The sequence below is a fragment of the Uranotaenia lowii genome, chromosome 3, assembly GCF_029784155.1.
Source record: "Uranotaenia lowii strain MFRU-FL chromosome 3, ASM2978415v1, whole genome shotgun sequence".
Taxonomy (NCBI): domain Eukaryota; kingdom Metazoa; phylum Arthropoda; class Insecta; order Diptera; family Culicidae; genus Uranotaenia; species Uranotaenia lowii.
Window position 1 is genome coordinate 179,940,722 of NC_073693.1, and position 25,657 is coordinate 179,966,378.

At 39.1% G+C, this 25,657-nt stretch overlaps 1 protein-coding gene across 1 annotated transcript in view; it reads right to left on the reverse strand.

Moving 5' to 3' along the window:
- The window catches only part of LOC129751624 (G-protein coupled receptor dmsr-1-like), a 157,028-nt gene that overhangs the window by 39,164 nt on the left and 92,207 nt on the right, over positions 1–25,657 (reverse strand). The window contains exon 4 of the mRNA XM_055747230.1: positions 13,523–13,912. Coding sequence (XP_055603205.1) covers positions 13,704–13,912 — 209 coding nt within the window. The 3' untranslated portion in view covers positions 13,523–13,703. The remainder of the gene's footprint in view (positions 1–13,522; positions 13,913–25,657) is intronic.

Below are 25,657 nucleotides of genomic sequence, written 5' to 3' on the forward strand. Positions count from 1 at the left end.
GTTCAAATTCGTGGCCTCCAAAGCGGACACATTGGATTATCGGTTCGAATGGAAACAGTGTATTCCTGCGTCTATTAGAAACGAAATCCTAAACCAAGAACACGATGAAAATCTTCATATCGGTTTTGACAAATGTGTAGAAAAGATCAAAAGGCGATACTACTGGCCTCGCATGAGCAGCGATGTAAAAAGGTACATCAGCAAATGCGAGAGCTGTAAAGAGAACAAGCACTCCACTATCTCGAGAATACCAGAGATGGGAAAACAAAGAATTGCTACCCGACCCTTCCAGTTGATTTGCCTAGATTATATTCAGTCTTTACCACGGAGCAAGCAGGGAAACGCTCACTTGTTAGTTGTCTTAGACATCTTTTCTAAGTATTGCCGGCTAGTCCCCGTGAGAAAGATTTCGAGTGTAAGCCTATGTAAGCATCTGGAAGAGTCGTGGTTCAGACGCTTCGCGGTTCCCCAGATCATTATCTCAGATAATGCGAGTTCTTTTCTGTCTAAAGAATTTCAAGCATTGTTGAGCCGATATGAAGTACAGCACTGGGCAAGTGCTCGTCACCATAGTCAAGCAAATCCCGCAGAAAGACTTAATCGGACCATCAACAGCATGATACGATCCTATGTCAAGCAAGATCAAAAGCTGTGGGATGTGAAAATTTCCGAAATGGAGTTCGTACTGAACAACACGATCCATGCCTCGACTAGGTTTACCCCACACTGTGTAGTCTTTGGTCACGAAATAGTTTCTAAAGGCTCAGATCACGGGTTGGAACAAACCAGGGAGGAGTCTGTAGGTGATAGGATGGAACGGTGGCAAGGTGTGAGCAAAAGAATGGGAGAGCTTGTAGTTGAGCACCTTAAAAAGGCGTATGATGAAAATAAAAGACGCTACGATCTCCGTCATAAACAGCATGCACCACCTTTTACAATAGGGCAGCGGGTGTACAAAAAAAATTTCAGACTTTCGTCAGCAGGCAACAATTTCAACGCCAAACTAGGCCCACAATATGTCCCTTGCATTATTGTTAACAAAAAGGGAACAAGTTCCTATGAATTAGCTGATTTGAACGGCAAATCATTGGGCATATTTTCTGCGGCTGACCTTAAATCTTAAAAAAAAGAAAATCCTTTAACAGTGATAATGAAGTACTGATAACTAAGGATGCCACACAATTTTAAATCTCTTGTACTAATTTTCAGTAAGGGATTGTAAGAAGAAACAGAGTATTGCATGATAATGTCTGTTAAAATGTAGCTACACATTCATTTAAAACGTCTAACAGAATTATTCAAGTGTTTAAAACATGGCAAGGGAAATCAGCTAAATAGATAGGGCAATCACATATAAGAATAAAAATTCACATTACCATCAGCCCAAGTAGCAAGAAAAAAGATTTGCACCTAAGTCTCTTCTAATGATGGTTTTTTAGGTAGCAACGGATGGTCTACTAAAAAAAAAAAAAAAATCAAATCTGTTGAAGATATTTTATTCATTGTGTAGTGCCATAATTACCCTATCTGGGTAGAACCCAAACGGTAGACTACTGTCCCACAAAACGAAACAAGAATAGTTGCAAGGCCTCATTATTTACAACAAAATTCCAGCTATAGCTGCGGGTAGTAAATTGCTGCTTACTCTACATGCTCCCTCATTGCTATGCTTATGCGAGAGATTCAATTTGAGTCGTAACAAAAACTAGAGAAATCCAAAAGAATAAAAATATCTGGTTGACTTACCAGCATAGCTGCGTAGATGCTAAGCTGAGGGAATCCTGGCAAACGGCGACAATATCCCATCGGATGATTAGCCTGAGCCGGTAGGGCGATGGGGTCGATGATGTGCAATTCCTAAGCTTGTTTCCTCCAAAGGGATAGAAAGCATGGTCAGTCCGGCCATCCGACCCTTTGAGTACAGTTCGAGAATAAAAGCGGGTCTGAACCACACTCCGTGGAAGCAATTCACCGGGCAGCAAGCCATTCACTTTTACGAACACTAGTTATTGTGGTTTGCAGTAGAATTAGTCCTCGAGTACACTTGCTGATCGTAATGCATCCTTACGTCATCCAAATTAATACTTCTCCGCTCTTCCTTTTTCTCACCTTTTCCTTCATTTTTTCCTCTTTCGTTTTTGGTAAATAGTCCTGAAAAAAAAGAAATCATTAGTTCAAAATCTAAATAGTAATACCAGTTAGATTCATAAAAAAATATTTAAATTCTAATAAGGTTTTATAAAAAAAATGTAAACAAACATAAGAATCATGGTCAAGGTCAATGATCTTTTTCTCGGTCAAGGTCACCAGGAAAAAAAAACAGTTAGGTTAGAAAGGCCGAAAATCTGTTTATGGTCTAATGTATCGAATCGCCCATAACACCAAGTATTCCAGCATTAAAGCCAAAGGAAAGAGTACATTAATACTTACCTTACGATTTTTAAAGTTAAATTCCCCACAAGTAACGCATTTAAAACAAGGAATAAATTTTTGGATCCGCACATGCTTGGTTTTGTCTTTCTTCTTCTTCTTCTTCTCTTTTATGGCAAGCTGACGTTCAGCTAAACTGCCAAGTCTTGTCAGATTCAGGGGTGGTTTGTGCTACATATGCATCTTTACGCGGTAAAAATTTACAGTGGTTTTAGTTGTTTTCCTAAGCAAGGGTTTTTTGTTTATTTTATACGTGCTTGAACTGGTTAAGGTGCATAAAAGGTTGCTGTTTTATTTCAAATATTGATGTTATTTAGCTTTATGAATTTAGCTATTTCCTTTAAAATTTTAATGTCAGCTTTTTCTAAGATAGTGTCTATATCATTATTTATGATTAAAGATTGAAATTTAGATCTATTTCTATATTTAGTGCAATTGAATAGAATGTGATTAATATCTTCTTTTACCTGGCAGTGATCGCAGTTCTCGTCTCTCGCAATCTTCCACTGATAAAGTTTTTCTTTTGTCAAGATGTGGTGTGTCCTTAGTCTTCCGATTGTTATTATTTCGTGTGTTTCGAGGTTTAAGTTTTTGCACCAAAGTTGTGTGTATGGTTGGGGGTGTAAATTGTAGTATTTTTTACCTTTAATTTCTGATTCTTTTTTGTAGATCATTTTCCATTCTTCGAAGGATTCGTTTTTGGCAATATTCATTCCATCATTTAGTGGAATTGTTGAGTAATAAAAATTATTGCAGAGGCAACCTTCTTTCGCTAGCTGATCAGCTGTTTCGTTTCCACCCACTCCTACATGAGCCGGAATCCATTGTAGGTGGATGTTTTTGTTGCTTGTTTTCAATTTGTTAACAATCTCTGCAACTATGTAGTTATTTTTTACTTTTTGGTTTCTAATACTTTCTAATCCAGATTTAGAATCCGTACAAATGACGAAGTTTGAATTATTTTTGGTTTCAATTATTTCTAGTGCTATTTTGATTGCTGTGAGCTCTACATTCATAATGGAAAGTTCTTTGTTTAATCTAATCGAGATTTTTTCATTATTTAAGTTTATCCATATGCCTGCTCCTGCTTCATCAGGTGTTTTGGATCCATCTGTGAAAAATTGAATGTAATCTTGATATTTTTCTTGAATTAGACTATTAGTTATAATTTTGATTGTATCATTATTCATTTCGTTTCTTTTCAGGTTTGGGATTGAAAGGTGGATTTTATGTATCTCTAATGGTTTTTCGCTGAATGTGTTAATTTTGGGTTGGGATGTTATTGCTAAAAGGTAATTATTTTCGAAAACTGTTCTTTCAAGGAATGTATAGAATTTTGGTAAGGTATTGTATTCTATGAATTTATTTGTGATATCGGTGATTGGTTTCTGAAACAAAAAATCTTTAAGCATTTGTTTTTTAGTTAAGTAATTTGCTCTGCATTTAAGAGGTATTTCACCTGCTTCCGAATAAAGTACATTCGTGGGAGTTGATTTTAAAAGTCTGAGACTAGTTCTGATAGAAGCGTTATATATGGTGTTAAGTTTATTTAGATTTGATTTAGCTGTGCCCCCGTATATGGAGATTCCATAATCTAGTTGGGATCTGATTATCGCATTATTCACCTTTAGAACCGTTTGGGGGTGTGCTCCAGTCGATTTTCGGGCTATCATTTTTATAATATTCAACCTTTTCCTAGCTTTGGTTTCTAAATACGCGATATGTGGTTTGTGAGACAATTTATTGTCAATTATATATCCCAAATATTTATGTTTGTCTATTTGTGTTATAGGTTTGTTATTTATTCGAATGTTTATGCGGTCAGCTATTCTAGCATGGAACAGTATAACTGCGGATTTTTCAGGATTTACTGCTATTTTCAGTTTTGATAGTTCTTGTTCAAAAATATTAAGTATAATATTTGCTGTTCGTTCAATTTCTTCCATGGATTCGCCTATGATAGTGATAGCGAAGTCGTCAGCAAATTGTTTTAAAATTACTTTATCAGTAGTAATATTGTGTAAGGTTATCGTATATAAGTTAAAAAGCAAAGGGGACAGTGGGCATCCCTGGGGTAGTCCCTTGTCTGTTAGTTTTTCTATTTTAGTGTTTGCTGTTTCTAAAATTATCTTTCTTTGGGTGAGATATGTATGTAGCCACTTAAGAATATTTGTTGGTATTTTTAATGAATCTAAATTTTTCAGAAGTATGTTGACGTCGACCGAATCAAATGCTTTTGTCAAATCTAGAAATATTGTTGTTACATATGATTTGTTTCTCTTCGCTTCTGTTATCGTTGCAACTAAATGGTTAACACAGTCTATCGCGGAGGTGTTTTCTTTGAAGCCGTACGATAAAGGTGGTAATATGTTATGTTGGTCTATGTATCTATTTAAACGATTTTTAATTTGTACATTAATAATTTTGAGATTGATGTTTATCAATGATATCGGTCTGTAGGAGGTATGCAATAATTTATCTTTGTTTGGTTTTAATATTGGTATTATTTTTACTTCCAACCACTGTTTTGGAATAATACCTTTTACCCATACTTCGTTGATAAGTTCTAGAAATTTGGTTTGTAGGGGTAGGCTGATGTTTTTTAGCATGAAATATGAAAAATTGTCATTTCCTGCCGCCGAGGTATCTTTTTTCTTTTTAATTGTTTTGAGCATATTTTCAATGCTTAGTTCTTTTACATATTGTTCTTCCTGAACATCAAAATTGCTCGACAGAAATTGTATCGGAGTTTCCTCTTTTTCAAAATTTTCTTCGATAAATTTTTTTGATAGTTCTTCGTTTGTCATTATTTCTAAATTTTCTTTGTTCTTAAAATTACCTCCTATTGCTCTAATTATGTTCCACATTTGCTTAATGTTTGTGTTCTCATTTATTTCATCAAGCATTTTATTTCTGTACTTAAATATTTCTTCTTTCAGTTCTTTGTAAAATTCTCTCTCTGCTTTCTTGTAGTCTAGTTTATTTTGTAATGTAAGATTTTTCCTAAAGTTAATATGTTTTTTATTTTTTTCTTTATACAAATTTTTTATTTTGTCGTTCCAATAAGGTTTAGTTTGTTTATTGCTACCTGGGGTAATGGAATATGTTGCCTTTTTGATTATTTCTTCAATTTTTTTAATCATTTGATCTGTGTTTTCGATTGAACATGGATCAATTTGGTTTAAATATTCTATTGCTTTGGATTTACTCGTGATTTTTTTAGGATAGTCGATACTAAATTTGTTAATGTTTTCGATTTGACATTCGATTAACTTGTGATCGGATCCAATGTCTTCTTCACTCACTTTCCAAGTTATTGAGCTAGCTATTGAAGGTGTTACTAATGTAAGGTCTAAGGCGGATGGATTTTTGTTGATATCGGGCCACCTTGTGGGTTCACCATTGTTTAAAAAGATTATTTCATGTTCGTCTATTAGTTCGCTGATATATTCGCCTCTGGCATCTGCTCTTGTCGCCTGATTGTCCCATAATGGGTGGTGACCGTTCAGATCACCTGCTAGTATGACATCGTTCTGATTGTTAGACATAAAGTCAAAAAGGTTTTTAAGTGACGTTTTTATGTTGTTAAGATTTTCGTCTGGTGGAATATATACTGATATAAATATAGTATGTTTTTTTAAGTTTTTGATTTTGATGGCTGTCAATTCTAGGTCAACTTGAGGGATTGTGATTAGTTCATAAATGAGTGTAGGGTGAATAAGGATGGCCGTACCGCCGTAGCCATCTGGTCTACAGTTGTTAACGAAACTGTAATTTAGGAATTTGAATTTTTCTTCAGGCTTAAGCCAGGTTTCTTGTAGCAAGAAAATGTGAATGTTTTTTGTTGTTAAATAAGTTTTCATTGTTTCTCTCTTCTGTAGTGGTCTAAGACTTCTTATATTAAGTTGAGCGATATTAAGATTATTCGTAAAGTTAGCCATTTTTGTTAATTTCAAGAAGTTAAAGTCTATTTAAACAAATTTTGTAATTTGAGAGATTTTTTTTTAAATTATTTCAATTGTTTCTTCATTTATAACTGGTAAATCTAAAATATTTATTTCTTCTTCTTCGTTGTTAGAATTAGATCGGTTAATTCCGCTTAGGACTTTTTCTATAGTTGATTGAATTTCTATGAGTAGTAAGTTTTTATCGATGGTGTTTGTATTTTTATTCGTCGTTTTTTCAATTATCTTTTCGAGTTGTGATTCTAGTATCTTGTTAAATTCTGTTTGAAGTTTTTCTTTTTCTGAAGTTTTGTATGGATTGTGAATTATAGGTTTTGTTGGTTCTAGAACTATATCTGTTTTTGAGAAGGAATTATTTGAAGTTCTGGGTATGGATTTTTGTTTTTTAACGCTGTTTATGATTTTGCTGTAGCTGACTATTTTGGTTGGGGTATTCGTGTATCTGAAGTTCTTTTGGGAGCTACTTGGACGTTCCAGCGATGGGAATTCGTCGGTAGACTCTTCAAGTAGTGAAAAACGGTTTTTAGTCTTCGGATAAAGTTGTTCCGCTTCGACGTATGTCATTTTGTTAATGGTCATCGCCACATTTATATGTTCTTTCCTGATTCTTTCAGGGCAGTTCTTTTCTGTGGGTAAATGGTTCCCTTTGCAGTTCCTACAAATGGGTAGCGTTTCCGGTTTACACGACTCGTGTGATTCGTCAATTAATTTGCCGCAGGTTTTGCAAGTATCTTTTCCCTTGCAAGCCGCGGTTTTGTGACCTAATCTCCAACATTTGTTGCAGATGCGTACTGGGTAAAAATAATTTTCAGGTTTTGCAAAAACTCCGTATATCTGAATAACTCTGGGTAATTCTAATCCTTCGAACGTAATCTTAACTGTTTTTGTTTCAATGAGCTTTTCTGTTTTCGAATTTTTATCTTTAATTTTGATTCTTTCTACCTTGATGATTTTTCTATCAGTAATCGCATTTTCTAAAATTTCTTGTTCTTTTATTGATGTTGGGATGTTTCTAATTACTCCTGTAGTTTCTCGCATCATTTGTGGGATATATGATTTAATGTTGTTGATTTTTAAAAATTCCGAGGCGTTTAATATTTTCTGGGTTTGTTCTGGTGATTTATAGATAAGTTTGTACCGAAAAAGTCCCGCGCGTTTTAGTTCGCAAAACTGATCTAGGTTCGCATTATGTAAAAATTTGCCGATTTCCATAGGTTCCAGCATTTTGTTTTCTTTGTTTTTTTCAATCGCTTCGATAAAGATAATATTTGATGTACGATTTTTTGTTGGTGTTGTTTGTGTGGTTTTTTTGCTTGATGTTGATTGTGGATGTGGTTTTTGATTACTTTCAATTTGAGATTGTGTCTGTGTGTTATTGGTGTTGTTATTCTCTGTTTGTGTGAGTGTAATATTTTTGGTCATTTCCTTTGTTTGTGTGCATGATGACGCTTTGGTTTTTTTCTGTTCTTGTTCAAATGTGAAATCAATTGTCCGTTTCCTGTTGTATGCCATGTCCGGAAAGCCTCTGAAGACTTCCTGGTCGTTCGATTCATCGTCTGTCATGTCGCTTACCTTATCCGGTGGAAGATTCCTAAGATCCGCCGACTGAGACGCCATTTTGTTTTGATCACTTAGCCTAACTTATTATTAAATTTAAAATTACTTTTTCTCTATTTAATTATTTACAGCTGTTATTGATACACCTTTTTTCTTGCTCTTACACATTAGATATTTTTTAAACTCGCTTTCGGATTAACTTAAAACACTATACTATTATTGAATTTTTATACGTTTTCCCCTTTCACTTTCTCAACTTGGAGCCGCTTTCAGTCCACTCGCAAAGGCGGTTAGACGAGAAGTGGTTTTGTCTTTATTGAACCACGATTTGCTCTGTTTGACAGTTTGATTAATTTGAGATCTCGCACGCACACAAATGAAAATAACATCGCACGCAACTCCGACAAAGTGACATTTGTTTTTTCATGCGCAATTCGGTATAGACCAGATGGGCATAAATGTAAACAGTCCTTAAAATTAGTGTGATACGAATTTTAATAAATAGTTTTAGTTTATTTTAATTTGTTATACGTATTTTAAGGTGTTTGGCATTTGTAAAATTTTTGTTGAATTTTGTTGGAATTTGTATAATAGTATATAATGCTTGTAATTTGTATTTATTATTAGTTTTTATTATTTATTTGTTTTGTTTATAAATCACCTTTTAAGCCTTCTAAATGGATAAGCGGTATTGTCAGAGGCTTTCCTTGTGGAACTTAATCGCTGGAGGCCGGAGTTCAAGTAACGTTGATGGCCAGTAAAGACCTAGTCTCTAAACAGAGCGGAGTCGATTTATCGACGTTGATGCCTTATGACCCCGATACTCAATGACAATATTTAGCTTCATTCATGCGTTGTTCAGTCAACTTTGGATGTCAGTTCGTTCGGCATCGCGGGTGAAGTTTCAAGAGCTACAGTAAATATAGGTTAAATCGACCGAGTGGATTTTGAAATGTTAAGTCAGGTTCAGATGGTATTCGTTATTTGTGTACTTTGAAGCATATGCGAAGGTTTGCTAAAAAAAAAAAAAAAAAAAAAAATATTTACTTTGTTATACTTTGTATGACAAAGCAAATATTTTTCCCCGGTCCGGGGGAGAGTGTAAGCGCCAGATAACGCTCCCATCGAGGTTTTAGGGATTGTTCGCAGGTAGCGTAGATTTGGTTGATGTAGAATCGCAGTGGGTATCATTTGGGTGTGAGGTTTTTTCCCCAAAAATGCAACCTTCGAAACGACGACAGCGCCACACGTCAATAGCACACAACTACCATGCCTCATCAAACCACAACCAGATGGCTGACACCTACGTTACCGAAACCGCTTGGTAGCCAACAACGATCGACAGCGACGCCTGAAGAGAGAAATACGAAATGCGATCGGGTTCCGAGAGAGGCGAAGGCAACGACCTGAACTGATGGTTCAAGGCCGGTCAAAATGCGGCTGCCTGGTGCTGGTTCACTTTTCCAACAGCATTCAGCGCGAATAGTTAAACCGCAAAATCAAGTTGGAAGTGTTGAAGAACTCACAGCCAGACACCAGGTAAGCCAGTGAACCGAAGAACCGCCATTTTGTATCCGCCCTAAGGACTTGATTCCTAATGCAAGTTCTCTCGCAACTAGGACCCCTTTTGGTTTAGGCCAAAACTAGGCCAACCATCGATACGGTTCCGGATTGGCAACGGTCGCGGATAATTGCCGTCCTCCAAAAAGGCGAACCCGACCCTCAAAGGCCACCGACGTGTGACTTACAACCTTGGTGTGTCCACGCTCCGAATCTGCGCACACGGAAGGTCGAACGTAAAAAGGTTTCCATCCAAAACCAGACCGCTTACCCGATCGTGACATCGCGTCCGGCTCCATTTGTTCCTGCAAGAGTTCCGGGACATTCTTCGTGTCAACAAGGGCGAGGCCCTACAGGTTAGCCTAGCTTTAAGAAAGTGGGAGGTACAAGGCAGTGGTGCAAACACGTTCAGAATAAAGTAACGAGAAGTGCAATAATAAGGGGTTTTCCGATCATTTGAGTGACATTCCCTGCGACTTGCTTTGGATAAGCGTGCCGCCCTGAGGCCCATAGAAGGGAGTCCCTAATTCGCCGGTGGGGAGGTAATAGCAACATTTACAAGACATTCCAAACGTTTCACGGCCATTGGGTAGCTATCGGGTAACTCAAAGTCGTCGAAACGCCATAGCAACCGAGTGGAAAACCTTTCTCCTACTCTGCACGTCGATTCCTCCAAAATGGAACGGGACCTCTGATCTGCCGCTGATTCCAACTTAACTCCAAACGAAACGCCTGTGTCTTCTTGAGAGACGAAATCACGTACCATATTGTGAAGTGACTCGGCTTCGGAACAATTACAGGTGTGGAAATTAATCGACGAGTTCTCCGGTTCACCACTACCGCCATAGACACACCATCCTAATCGAGTTTTTGCTGCTGTTGGTTCATCGGCTTTTCCTTCTCTGATTCGTAACGGCACTGTCAAACGTAGGTTATTTACACCGATCAAAATCCGAGGAACTGCGTCGACGTAGCTGGCCACTGGTAGGCCTTTTAGATGATCGTATTTGTTGACCAGGTTCTCATAATTTAACGTTTGTGCTGGAAGCGTCAACTCCTTAACCGTGCGCGTTTCTTTCAAAAGGTTTTTCTGATTATTCAAACCGGAAACAACGAGATCGACTAGCATAGAATTGGGTTCCATACGGGACATGCTGCCTGTCCACTGCAGGCACAGGGTTTGATGCATTCCTTTAAGTCCCAATTCATCGGTCAGTGCCTCTTCTATCAGCGTAAGAGAGGACCCTTCATCTATGAATGCAAAGGTTTGCACAACTTTATCATTTCCAAACACTTTTATTGGGATTATTCTAAAAAGAACCCCACGGTCTGAGCTTCGATGTGAGAGAGTTTCTCCGGTGACAATGTAATCATTTTGCCTTTCAGTTTTGTTTGGTTCTTCTGCCTTTAACGTGGATACAACTGGGGGTGACGAAGAACTGTGGGGGTGGAGCAGCGAATGATGGCGATTCGTGCAAATGGAAATCCCACATCTGTTGTTGCTACGGCAAGATCTTTTTCCGTGAGCGAAGAGACATATTCGGCATATTCCCATCGAAAGGATAAATTTCCAGCGTTCGTCTATATCCATGTGTTTAAATCTGGTACAGTCCTTCAAGTAATGCCCACCAGAACAGCTCGGACATCCTTTCATGACCGGAGCATCTCTATCCTTCGATGGCTCAACGTGCGAATGTGCTGCACCACGCTTTGCTTTGCTGCTCTCGTTCATCGCTGCACCGCTGTACACACAAACCCGGCTGACTGATTGTACTGCGTTTTTCATAAACAAACTAAAGGTCTTCAAATTCACCTCATTGAGTGTAGCAATATGTGTTGCCCATTGATACTTGATATGAGCAGGCAATCGACTGACGAGTTCTCCTAGCAACGACGGATTTGAAAGGTGGTCATAAAGATTAGCGGCCTCAAGGTTATCACAAATGCTATTTACGGCAATTCCATACTCAATTAGCGTCTCGAGGCGGTCTGGTTTTGGGGGTGGGGTTGCACGTATTTTTTCTAAAAGCGCATTAATTATCAATTCGGGCCGTCCGTAGAAAAGACGAAGTGTTTCCATTATTTGAGGAACGCATTTTGGCATGGTTAATTTACTACGAACGGCTTCTAAAGCAGGGCCTTTCAGGCAACGCTGTAGGCGAAGTAAATTTTCTGCTGGGCTATAGCCGCATGCTAAAGTGGTATCAGTAAACGTACTTATAAATACTGGCCACTCAGCGAGTACACCTGAAAACACAGGCAAATCGCGATGCATTACTTGGCGCGCAGCAATCTGGGAGGGCGTAGGTTGGTATGTGTCCCTAACATGGGAAAAATTAGATCTTTCTAGTGGGCTCAGTCCAAGTTGTTCTATGAGATGAGAAAGGGGCTCACTTTCTTCCTCTGGCAGTTGAGATTGGTCAATCAAAGTGAATGGAACAGTCTTACCTGCATTCTGTTGAATCGTCTTGCTAAGGGGGAGAGGCTGTTGTATACCGTTGATTGCGGGAACCTGATAGTACCCGGGCGGCATACCTGATGGGACCCCGAATGGTTGGGTACCTACAACCTCCACGTAATCCTCTGTCATTGGAGGCATTTTCGATGTTATTTTGGCTGTCGTCGGCTGCATGGGGCTGATATCCATCTCAGATGTGCACAAGTGGGAATCGGGGATGGTTTTCGGCACCACCGAACGTTTGGGATATGCTCCTGTGTTTCGTTTTGGAGTGACCTGTCCCAGCTGTATGTTCTCCACCAATTCTTGTTGAATCGCGTTGCTTAACTGCTGCTGCTGATTCTTTCCTGGAGCCTGCCCCTCTTGGATAGCGACAGCACCGTTCGTAGTGGCGGTTTCGGCAATCCAGGAATGTATTCGTTTCTGGCGGGATCGATGGCTGACGACACTGTGGACTTCCTCCTCAATTGCGGAGATGTCCTCTTCCTGAAGCAGTTTAAACTTTTCGTCAACGTATTTTTTCTCTGCTTGGATTTCTTCCAATTTCGAATTGAGTTGTTCTTCGCGGATTTCCCGGGCAAGGCGATCCAGTGCGCGCTTCTCATCTAGCAGCTGCAGCTGGAGTGCTCTTCGTCGATTTCGGACAATGGGCGTAGTCAAAACGGAACTCTCGCTTATTGCCGGTATGCAATTCCGGCAGCTCCACGGACGTTCTTTAATTGAACCGGTAACTCCAGCACAGGATTGGTGCCACCAACTGTTGCATGTATCGCATTGGACCATGTTGTTCCACGAATCAGGCTTCCGACAGGCGACGCAATTATTTGCTTCTGAACCTGGAGTTCCATCCTTTCCTTCAATTGCTGATCCCGGCATATTAATTTTGAAGTTTGTTGAATATTCGAGTAAAAAAACAATTTTGGTAGCGAAACGCTTCAAACTGTAATTTATTATAAACATGTTGTTAGTTGGTTTTCAAAGCGTTCAATCTCACTCAAACTTACATTAATAGTGTTTCCTCGCAACTAATTCAACGATTATTCTGCTAATTCTTCCGGAAAGGATTTGATATCTTGAAATTGAGGTTATGGTTAATACAACGTGACATAGTGGCAATAAGATCTAACCTTTTTAGGAGAAACTCAGGCTTATTCAGATTAACTATAATTGCAGCCTGCTCGCCTTGAGTGAATCTAATATAGCAAAGAAGGAAAAATATTGTAATGGTTTGTTTAACTTTCAAATAAAGATCTTGATAATCACTTTCACCAATCACTTATTAAACCACGTCAATCGTCGGCCACGTTCAAGAGATTAAGCTGAGAAAAAAGGAGAAACTCATATAAACACTCGCACGCCGTCTGCTGTTCTGTCAGTTGTCAGAATTAGGTGTAGTCGCGTAATCTCGGGTGCGCCCTTTGCAGGAGCAGTGCACCCAGTTCTCAACACTAATTAAACACAATTTCTCAAGGAAAAAACATCTTATGCCAACACAACAAAACCGAACTCCCGGTTTGGTTTTGACATGTTGAAAATCACTAATTTAGCTTACTTGTTTTGAAGGTTGAGCGACAACCTTCCCGCAGAATTGCTCGGAGGCATCACTAGAGCACCGCCAAATCTTTGGAAGCTGCTGTTGTGGCTGTTTGCTGTTCGCTCAGATGAAACCGTCTGCAGGCTCCTACCAACAGCTGCGTGCAACAATGGCAGTGATTAGGACGCCCCCTGGATTGCTAAACTTGAGTAATTTGTGTTGTGGCACGGTCGTCGTTACGCTGTCCCATTGCTATTTCCTCGTCGTTTTGCGACACCGGAAGCCATTTATCGAGACATTTCGGACGGAACAAGTAGTTGAAGGTATCCCTGAACTGACGGCTCATGGCACAGTAGAGGATGAAATTTATCGCCGAATTCATAAGGGCCAAAACGTCCATGACGTCCCCTGTTAATGGAAAAAGAAAAATAAGAAAATAATTATTTCAATTTAATATAATCAATGAACAGGAAGAAGCGTGCATTTAAGTATTTTAACGTAACGGAATGTACTTAATGTTTATATTCGCACAATTTTGTGATAAACTTTCACGTGGTTTTTGTGATAGCACGTCTTGTCCAACTTGTGAGGGCACGTGCGCCTCTTATATTTTACAATATGAACTCCCTTCTTTTTCAAAATATTCACGTTTTCTCTCTTCCTTGAACATTGGAATAACTAACTAATAACTAAAATAATGTTCAATTTGATCGAAGTTATGAAAATGTCGGTAAAATATTCTCCTTCTACCAAAAACAACAAAGAAAGCGTTTTATCACTCCACCAGAGGTGCCAGGTGTCCCGATATATCAGGATTCTTCCAGATCCTCGAGAAACTTTCCTAATTTTACAAAAACTCTCGAATTGTCCGGATTTTTTTTAAATTGGTCTTGTCTGAATTGTACCGATTTTCAAAAAAATATCTCGAATTTGTAATTGAATTATGAGAACTTCGAACAAATCTGTAATAAAAAAAAAAAGTTAAACTCGTTCAACCGATGATAATCTTCGGCTTAGATGATATCAAAATGGTGTTTTTTTAAATGAACTACAGGCCAACCAAGAAGCTGCCCACGTCTGTTCCATAACTTAGGGCGTATATAACACCTGTATTTCGCCTTTTTCATGCAATCGCAGGAGAGCTGCCTATTATTTTACTAAAAAGAAAAAAAAAACTCGAATATCAGATTATTTTTGTGAAAAACTAAAACAGCTAGAAAACCTACCGTGGGGTAAAACACCAGAACTAGTGGACAGAATGCACCATATCAAAAGAGTGGGCAGAAATAAAAACAATCCGAAATATTATAACTGAAACATCGAATGTTTTAAAAAGTATTTATGTTAGCAAACCAAACTTCGACAAAAAAAAAAACCTTGGTTTATGCTAACCTTATCGAAAATATCGCTTTTTAAAACACACTTTTTGATATCATTATAGGTAAAACGCCTTCAGGTAGGCAACGAAGCTCAATTTCTTGGCTAAAATAGCAGCAAATATGGCGGTTGAGGTTTTTTTCGAATTGAATATTGGTGCACCTTTTAAACTTGAAAAAGGACGAAATTTGTTATAATTATGCATTCATATCATCATTGCTAGTGAAGTAGACAATGTGCAACTCGAGACCCCATACACCCAACCTTCGGGTAGTGGTCATATCACCTCTTGTCTGCAACTCCGATTCTCTACCTCCCCGTGGTACTAGCTGGGGTGCGAGCAACCTTAGCGGAGATCGGGTACCCAACCCCGGTGGATGCTTTGGTCGCATGCAGAATGAGTTAGGGGGCTTCGCACGCGTCTGTTCTCCATGTTAGGGGCGGCGTGCGGAGTGCAACAACGTCCTGGTGGTGTTCGGGACCCAAAACAGCAACATCACGACGGTCCTCCTGCGAGATAGTGGGGTTAGCTGCGGGCCTTGCGAGCCTGTGACTACTAAAAAACATAAGCAACGAATAACGGACAACAAATTTCGGATGGAAATCGGCAAAGACCCACGCGACGAAAAGGGACTAGCGATTGGAAACTTGGAACATGGAACTGCCGATCTCTAAATTTTGTGGGCAGTACCCACGTGCTCTCCAACGAATTGAAGAGCCGCAAATTCGACATCGTAGCGCTGCAGGAGGTATGCTGGAAGGGCTCCACGGTACGAACGTATCCAGATGGTCGTGCCATCTACCAGAGCTGCGGCAACACACACGAGCTTGGAACAGCTTTTATAGTGATGGGAAAGATGCAAAAGCGCGTGATCGGGTGGTGGCCGATCAACTCACGAATGTGCCGGTTGAGAATCAAGGGCCGGTTCTTCAACATCAGCATCATCAACGTGCACAGCCCTCACCTCGGAAGTACCGGTGACGACAAAGACGAATTCTACGCGCAGCTGGAGCGTGAATACGACCGTTGCCCAAAACATGATATCAAGATCGTCATCGGGGATTTCAATGCTCAGGTCGGCCAGGAGGAGGAATTTAAACCGACAATTGGAAGGTTCAGCGCGCACCAGCTGACCAACTAAAACGGCCTCAGACCCATTGATTTCGCCGCCTCCAAACGAATGGCCGTACGTAGTACCTTTTTTCAGCACCGCCTCCCACACAAGTACACCTGGAGATCACCGTACCAAACTCAATCACAGATCGACCACGTTTTGATAGACAGCCGGCACTTCTCAGACATCATCGACGTCAGATCCTGTCGGGGCGCCAACATCGAGTCGGACCATTATCTGGTGATGGTGAAGATGCGCCCAAAACTCTCCGTAGTGAACAACACGCGAAACCGGCGCCCGCCTCGGTTAAATATCGCGCGACTGAAGCAACCTGAGGTCGCGGCAGACTACGCGCAATCGGTCGAAGCAGCGCTGCCGGCAGAGGGCGAGCTTGACGAAGCCCCTCTCGAGGACTGTTGGGATACCATCAAAACAGCCATCCACAGTGCTGCGGAGAACGTCATCGGTTATGTGGAGCGATCTCGACGGAACGACTGGTTCGACGAGGAGTGTAGGAGGGTGATGGACGAAGAGAATGCCGCGCGGGCGGCAGTAGTGCAAAGAGGCACCCGTCGAAATGTGGAAAATCACCGACAGCGGAAGAGGCAGCGAGTTCGACTTTTCCAGGAGAAAAAGCGCCGCCTGGAGGAGGAGGAGCTCGAGGAGCTGGAGCAGCTGCATCGTTCCCAAGAAACACGAAAGTTCTATCAGAAACTCAACGCATCCCGCAAAGGCTTCGTGCCGCAAGCCGAAATGTGCCGGGATAAGGACGGGGGTATCCTGACGGACAATCGTGAGGTGATCAAAAGGTGGAAGCAGCACTTCGATGAACACCTGAACGGCGCACATGCAGGAGATCAAGACGGTGGGGGGGGGTATATCGCCGGCGTAGCCAACGACGAAGAGGAGCCACTCCCAACGATGAGTGAAGTTAAGGAAGCCATTCGCCAGCTGAATAGAAACAAGTCGGCTGGGAAGGATGGCGTCGCAGCTGAACTCATCAAAATGGGCCCGGACAGGTTGGCCGATTGCCTACACCGGTTGATAATCCGGATCTGGGACATAGAACAGCTACCGGAGGAGTGGAAGGAAGGGGTAATATGCCCCATCTACAAGAAGGGCGACAAATTGGACTGCGAGAACTACCGAGCGATCACTGTCCTCAATGCCGCCTACAAAGTGTTGTCCCGAATCCTACTCCGCCGCCTCACGCCACAAGCAAACAGATTCGTGGGAAGTCATCAGGCCGGCTTCATGGAGGGACGGTCTACGACGGACCAGATATTCACATTACGGCAAATCCTCCAAAAATGCCGTGAACACCAAGTCCCTACGCATCATCTATTCATCGACTTCAAAGCCGCATACGACACGATCGACCGTAACGAGCTATGGAAAATCATGGACGAGAACGGCTTTTCCGGGAAGCTGATCAGACTGATCAAGGCGACGATGGATGGAACGCAGTGCTGTGTGCGGATTTCGGGTGAATTGTCGAGTTCATTCGAATCGCGCAGGGGGCTTCGACAAGGTGATGGTCTATCCTGCATGATGTTCAACGTGGCGCTAGAAGGTGTTATTCGACGAGCGGTGGGCGAAATGCGGGGCACGATTTTCAACAGATCCAGTCAACTTATCTGCTTTGCCGATGACATTGATATAGTCGGCAGATCATCTGCGGCGGTGGAGGAGATCTACCGCAAACTGAAACGCGAAGCAGGAAGGATTGGGTTGATGATTAATACGTCCAAGACGAAGTACATGCTGGCCTGCGGATCCGAGACCGACCGAACCCGCTTGTCCAGTAATAACAAGGTCACGATCGACGGCGACGAGCTGGAGATAGTCGAAGACTTTGTCTATCTCGGCTCACTGGTGACCGCAGACAATGACACCAGCCGTGAGATCCGGAGGCGAATTATCAGCGGAAGTCGTGCCTACTATGGACTCCACAAGCAACTGCGGTCGAGAAGACTTTGCCCTCGCACGAAGTGTAACCTGTATATGACGCTTATTAGACCGGTTGTTCTCTACGGGCACGAGACATGGATATTGCTCGAGGAGGACCTGCGTACACTCGGGGTATTCGAGCGACGAGTGTTAAGAACCATCTTTGGCGGCGTACAGGAGAACGGAGTGTGGAGGCGAAGGATGAACCACGAGCTCGCGCGACTCTACGGCGAACCCAGTATCCCGAAGGTGGTTAAGGCTGGCCGGATACGCTGGGCGGGACATGTTGCGAGAATGCCGGACGACTGTCCTGCAAAACAGGTGTTCGCTACGAATCCGGTAGGCACAAGACGAGCGGGGGCGCAACGAGCGAGGTGGTTAGACCAAGTGGAGCGTGATCTGGCGAACGTGGGGTGCCCGAGAAATTGGAGAACGGTTGCCATGGACCGAGTGAATTTTAGGAATTATGTTCGTCAAGTTATGTCGTGAGACGGAATACTATGTAAATAAAAAAAAATAATAAATATCATCACTTAGGATTCAGCAAAAAAAAGAATGACATTTCGTTTTGATATTCGTGTTTTCTTAAAATTTAAAACCATTTCAAATTTAAGCATTAAACATATGCGAGCATTCTGTTCCAATTTAGATATGATTGTTTTTTGTAATAATATGTGGGAAGTTAGTGAAATTTAGCAAAATATTTATAGTCATTCGAAAGTGCATACAAGGGGAAAATCGAAAAGCTGCAGTTGTAGCAGACTGCGCAGGCTGGCTTACCACGAAACCTTATGGGAGAATGAGGATACTTGATCATCCTTTGCTATATCTCGAATCCAGAATGTCTTACAAAGATCAATTGTTCAAGAAAAGTGTTTCTAATAGAACAAAACAACAATGCTATTCTCTCAACAAATTTTAAAAATTCTATTTTTCGAGTTATTGAACTTTTTTTAAAAAACTTCAAGAATGTATTTTGAAGATCTTTGTTTATCACTGTGAAATATTTCTCAAATGAAAAAATATAATAAAAATATTTGTTCCAATATGGTGGTCATTGGTCATTGGTTATCACGAATTTATTAATATAAGTCCAATTACTAATGGTACTCGAGTATTTATCTGTTAAAATGACTCAAAATACTGTATTTATTTGTAAACTAGATAAAAACGCCTTAAAGTATGCAATGACTCTAATGTAGTAGACAAAATTTTAGAAATCTCTTTGTCTGATATATACAAACTGTGAAAGAGAACTAATATAACAAAAATTAGTCAACAGAGCTTTTATCTTTAGATTGTGATTGATTTTTGCCTAGGATCAGGGCACCCTGAATTAAGGATCAAGTCTCCTATAGTAAAGAATCAAGTCTCCTTTATCTTAAAAATTAATATCTCAATGTTTTTCGTCTCACGTTCATAGTTCATCTACGGGTTCATGTATTGTTCTAACTTTTGATGCATGTAAACTTGAAATTACACGTTGCCAGAAAATGCAAAACACGGCGAGTTACTAGATTTTCCTAAAAATATATGATTAAAATAAGAAAAGGGGATCAAGTATCCCCATTCTCCCTTATTTATTCACAATGAAAAATTGCAAGTTTTACAAACATTCGACTAATACATCTGTTTCTAAGAATTAAAGTCGTTTTAGTGAACTTTTCACCAAAGAAATGATGAAAAGATTGTTTGCCACAATAAAAATGAAGAAAACATCATTCGAAGCCGAAGTCATTTATTGTACATTTGTTATGAGCCACTTATTGATTTTCAGCTTTCACAGGTTGTCAGCCACATTAAAAACTAGATACCAAACACTTTTTTTTTCTTCTTCTCCGGAAAATCCAGGTGAGACTTGACAACGAAAAATTTCTGACCGTAAATCTTCTAGGTGTCCTCTTAAAAGTTCGTTTAGAAGTTCATTTCAAAATTTCAACCCAAATTTTACTGTCCAATTATTTGGCGAACGATTTGCCCACCGTAGACAAGCAGTTTTCGTTATATTGTCAACGGCAATCAACTAAATCCTCAAAACACAAATTTTCTGCTTAGAATTCTTTTCAATTAACTTTTATTCGTATTAACATAAGCATTTCTTAATCCTTCGTTAACTGAAGAACATTTCAAATGTAAAATCGGCCGCCTAATTTGAATATTAATTAATAAAATAGATCCAAATATATCCTGCTACAAAACATCCTTTCCAAATCTCTGTTTTAAATTGAACATGGATAAATAAAATATCAATCATCTAACTCCATTTTGGCTTAAAGATACCGGTACTGTTGTTAGTGTTCTAATTTTTGTCATATTTTGGTATAATTTTGGTTGATTATCTCATTTTTCACATGTAAGTATTCAAATACGACAGCATTTTTATAAAACCAATTCAGGGTATACCAAACTTAGACACATGCCTGACACAGTTCTAAATGTTCAACGGAAACAGAAAGTGGTGGTAATGGCAACGATCCATGGACATGAAAAATTAGAACAGCTCCTTCAACCCAAGCCATAAATGGTAGTCTCAATTCAACTTCCATGTTTTGTGTAAGAAAGAGCAATTCCGAGCGTTCGTAGTGAATAAATGTACTTACTCGAATGTAACGGGACAAAGTCGTGCAATTCCAACGAAATCTAACAAAAGAGTTAAAGAGTAGGATTTTTAACCCACCCTATAACGTCCCACCCCAAGTCCAGACGACGACATGTCAGCTGCAGATTGTAAAATTCTTCTGAGCGTTAAAAACAAATTCATTCTCATGAACGCTAAGCAGATTGCTCGTTGATTGTGTCTAAACTTGTGGAAGCTGTGGCTTTTGTAGGTGATGGTGTTGTTTTCAATTCAATAGGTAGGGGAGAATGAGGATACTTGATCCCTGGGGATACTTGATTCCTTAGCTGTATCTCGAAACTGGAATGTCTTACAAAGATCGAATGTTCTAGAAAAATGTGCCAAAATGAGCTAAATAACAATGCTTGTAGTATAAAAAATTTTAACAAAATAATTGTTTGAGTAATTTAACGTTGTTTGAAAAATTTCACAAAATGTAACTTGAAGATCTTTTTACATCATTTTAAAATGTTCCTTACATGGGAAAATTATGAAAAAAATATTTGTTCCAATATATCAACCGTTCGAGCGTAAAATGAACTCCATAATGCCATATTTTCAAAGCAATGGAAAACTCTCAACTTTTTTCAGAAAAAGTTTTCTAAAATGTTGATTATGGGTACAATTGATCCCCTAGAGTTGGGTACAATTGATCCCCCTTCCAAACGGCATATTCTTCTTCTGAATTGATCGTTATGATTGCTGATTATGAAATTACTAATATTCATCCAAAAACTAATATTTATCAAACAATTGTCTGAAGAAGAGAGCAAAAATAATTAATTTTCTCTTAATTATAAAAAATAGCGCCTTTCAGTATGCAATGTTATTAGCGTTGAGACAAAGTTATAGAATTTTCTTCTTATGTCTGCTATAAATTGTGAAATGAGAACAAACATGACCAACATAGTCAATTAACATTTTATCTTGGGGTTTTGTTTGATTTTTATACAAGGATTAGGACTTCCTGAATAAAAGATCAAGTCTCCTTCAATAGGGGACCAAGTCTCCCCTAACTTCAGAAAAATCGCAATTTTTTTACTCCCACGAAAATGTTTCTAGTTCATCAACGGGTTCAAGTATCGTTCTAATTTTTGGAGCATAGAAACTTGAAGTTACAAGCAGTCAGAAAATGTCAAAGACGGCGAGATGCTAAATTTTTCCAAAAAGATATGGTGAAAATAAGAAAAGGGGATCAAGTATCCCCACTCTCCCCTATGGGTTTTGTGTAGAATCATGCTGAGCTAGGTGAAAATGTCTCGAGCAGTACTGTTGCTCGTATATTCAGTGGTAAAAAGCAATCCTTCACCAACTTAAGCGCAATCGGTTACATTGCATGAAAATTGGCAATGGTATATCGATACTTTGAAATATGCAGGAAATGTGATTATTTACCAATCCTCTGGTTTGACGAAGTAAAAAGTGCATGTGAACCAGAACGGAATTGCAAAATCTTTGATCTGTAAAATGGTTACAACTTTCCAGCTGCGAAATATGCATTTCTCTTGGAAGCTATCCGAGAAGAAACATGTTTTCCTAGCATGTGTGAGACTAAAGTTGTTTCGACTTTATCTAGTTTGCATACATGAATCGTTGTAAGGAGGAACCAACTTTTATGGAACCGCAGTTAAAGTTCAAAACTACCGATGCACTAATAAAACGTCAATCACTATCAAATTGTTTTACTTCGGACAATTTATGCTTTAGACACATTCCACCGTGACGTGAAATCGCTTTTCCGGACATTGCTGCACTGTTATCATTCTAGAAGTCAACCAATTAGCTTGAAAATGAAAAAAATTGTAGCAAAGCAAAGTGAATATAATTTGGTCATTGTAAAATTTAAGTTGTTTTTGTTGTGATTGATTAGTTTTGTGACGTGAATTCACGCTAGAATTAACCATTTTGGACTGTAGTACATACAAATTTGATTTCCTGTTCTCTCTGTGGAAATAGAATATCGGTGTCTTCGAATGAGTTGTGAAGAAATCAATTACCCGCAATGATGTACAAAGCTTCTCGATTGAACAACAACGAACGAAGTTCTGCTTATTTGAAGTTGTGACGTGAATTCACTCAGTTCAAATAGAACAGGGTAGTTGACTGAATTCACGTCACGAATGTAATGTTATACCTGTGGCTATACTGAACCATTCTTTGGAGCCTTTAAATTTTATGTACACTTTCAAAAACGATATTCAGTAGTTCCGACTATTACAATCATAAATTTTCAGTATCTGCACCTAACTTTTTCCTTATTTTGATTGGCACTTGAATAGCAACATATTGAGGAGTCATATGTTAAAATTACTACTGTCTTCATTTAAAGATTCACCAAAAAAAAATTTATTTCTTTTTCAATCTTTTTGTATTTTTATTTGAAAATAATTAACTAATTTAAAAAAAATCAACTAAATTATGCTCGATTTGTAAAAATCCGACCATCTGGAGGGTAAAACAGCTTTCAGAGCGTATTTTTCATATAAAAATCAACAAAAAATCAAATTTTGTGACGTGAATTCACTCATTCGCGCTGTTGCAACTCAGCTAGATTTCAACCGATTTCTATACATTTTAGAGTTTTAGAACCGACTAATAGTTTTCAAAGAAAATCACAATTTTTTTTTTCAAAAAATGTCATAGTTTTCTCGTATAATTAAAAAGTTCCCTTTTTTGTGACGTGAATTCATTCATTTGCGACTGTTTTTGTTCGCTTTTCAAACCAACTACATTGGATATAAACAGTTTTTTTTTCTACATAATGAAGCCGTGTTTTTTGACTTCAAAACATACTAAAAACATTTCCAAAAAAAATTCATCCATATATTTAAAATAATGATTTTGTGAAAGTTGTCAAAATAACGCCTTTTTCCAACAAAAAAAAAAGATTTTCAAAATCATCTAAAACATGTGAAAAAAAACTTTTTTCTCTTTTTCCGTTGGTTTTGTGTGATTTGAATTATCAAAATTATAGACAATTTTGAAATTTTTTAATACGTGAACGGATGAAAATCACTTTTGAGCGGTACAAGCGCGTGGAATGTGTCTTTAGAATTATTATTAATGCTTTTTTTGTAATTTCTCTATTAAGCCGGCTTATACCTTAAGGTGTTGAGGAACCAAAAGTTATTTATGTTATTAATAAAAAAATATCAATCTAATAAAAAAAAACTTTAAATGACCTTCAGCTGAATTTTATGTCTTGTGAACTTAATTTCACTCACGACCGATTGGGAGGTGAAAAGCTATCCTCCAGCAACAACTGATGTATTGTATGCATTACAAGCAACGCAAAAAAAAATCTGCCACGCCACGTAATTGGTGAACGTTCCTGTTGCTTAATGAATAAGGTGACCATTGACACAAGAGTGACAAACTGCCCGTCAACATCGTGGCACGGAAATTGAACTGTTAAATCAATTCCATCCCACTTCCCAACTCATCCTCTGGGGGTACCTAAGCAAAATCTGTACCATCATCTGTACCATTAATACACTACATCGTGCCAGGTGTACTGAATATTCAATGTTTGTATTGATTTATGAGATGTCTTGCTGGTTTTTTTTTTCAAAAACGCTTGAATTGGACTTTTTTTCAAACTTATTGAAAACAAAATATTAAAATTGTACTTTCTGTGTGGTGCCAGATCTGTTGACAGACACACACTCCCTAAACCGCAATCCACTGTACGATAACGACTGTGTGACTACTACTAGCATAAGCTGGGCTGATGTAGTTGTAAGCATAGCTACGTCCATTGACGAGCCAGCTTTCAGCCGAACAAGACGCGTGTGCTCCAGCCTCGTGCAACGGGTGATTTCCTACGAGGAAGACAAAGCTGCACATTGGCGACCTGACAGTTTTGCTATTTATTAGCAATTGAATCTGTAAGAATGTAGGAAATCACCCGTTTGCGAGGACAGTGGTGTTTTTTTTTTTAGTGGAAAAGTACATTTTCTACGTGAAATCTCCTAGTGTTGTGCAAATTAATGTGAAGTGCAAAACAAAAAGAAAATATGCGAGCTGAGAGTCTGCATCAATATGGCGCGTTGAGAGTCCGCCAGTCAAACAATTCCAAAGCGTGTTGGGAGTCCGCTTTTGGAAAAAGAGGCGAGACGAGAGTCCGCTTTCAAACGAACAGAGAGAGAGAGCGAGACGAGAGTCCGCTCTAAAAAGAGAGAAACAAGTGCGTTGAGAGTCCGCTTGTCTTCTACTTTGATTGAATAGCGTGCTATGAGTCCGCTTGTAAATCAGCAAAAGGAGTGGGACGAAAGTCCACTCTTAAACGGAATAGAGAGGGCGAGACGAGAGTCCGCTTGAAAAGTAAATAGAATACAAGCGCGTTGAGAGTCCGCTTGTCTTCCATTTAAAATAGCTTACTGGCAAGCCGCTTGCAAATCTAATGAAGGAGCGAGACGAGAGTCCGCTTGGAAATTAAAAAAGAAAACATGCTCGTCGATAGTCTGCTTGTTGATAATCCAAAGTTGTGCTGAAAGTCCGCTTGGAAACATGAATAGAGCTGGCGCGTGGAAAAAAAATCTAAAGCGTGCTTGTAAGTCAAATTGAATGAAGAAAGATTAAAGTCTAGTTGCGTTTATTTGAAGGAAAGCTGGGTTGCTTTTGAAAAAAGATTCAAAGTTAGCGAAGAAAATGAAAAGCGTACTAGGGCTCCCCATTTGGAATTTTGTGAGAAATAAGGAGGACCGAACATAGACACGAAGAATGGAATGTAAGAAATAACTCAAAAGCAAGAGATTTCGGAATAGGCTTTGGATGAAATATTACGTACGCTTTGAACAAATTTCGATAAACATACTCGAAAGAGAAGGAATTGATTCATTCCACCTTTAACCAATCGAGAACAATAAATTGATAAAAGAAAAGCGTGCAGGTCTTGGAACAAATTGAGTAACTTGAAAGAAAATGAGTCGTCTGATTGATAAGAATACCTACGCGAAGTAAATGCAAATATAAAAATGAAAAAAGTTCCTGAAAAAAATGAAATTTATGACAACCTGATAAAAAGCGAATGCGAAACAACGCGTCCATTGCTTTCAGGTCTTTATGCTTCCAGTGTTAGTTTCATGTATTTTC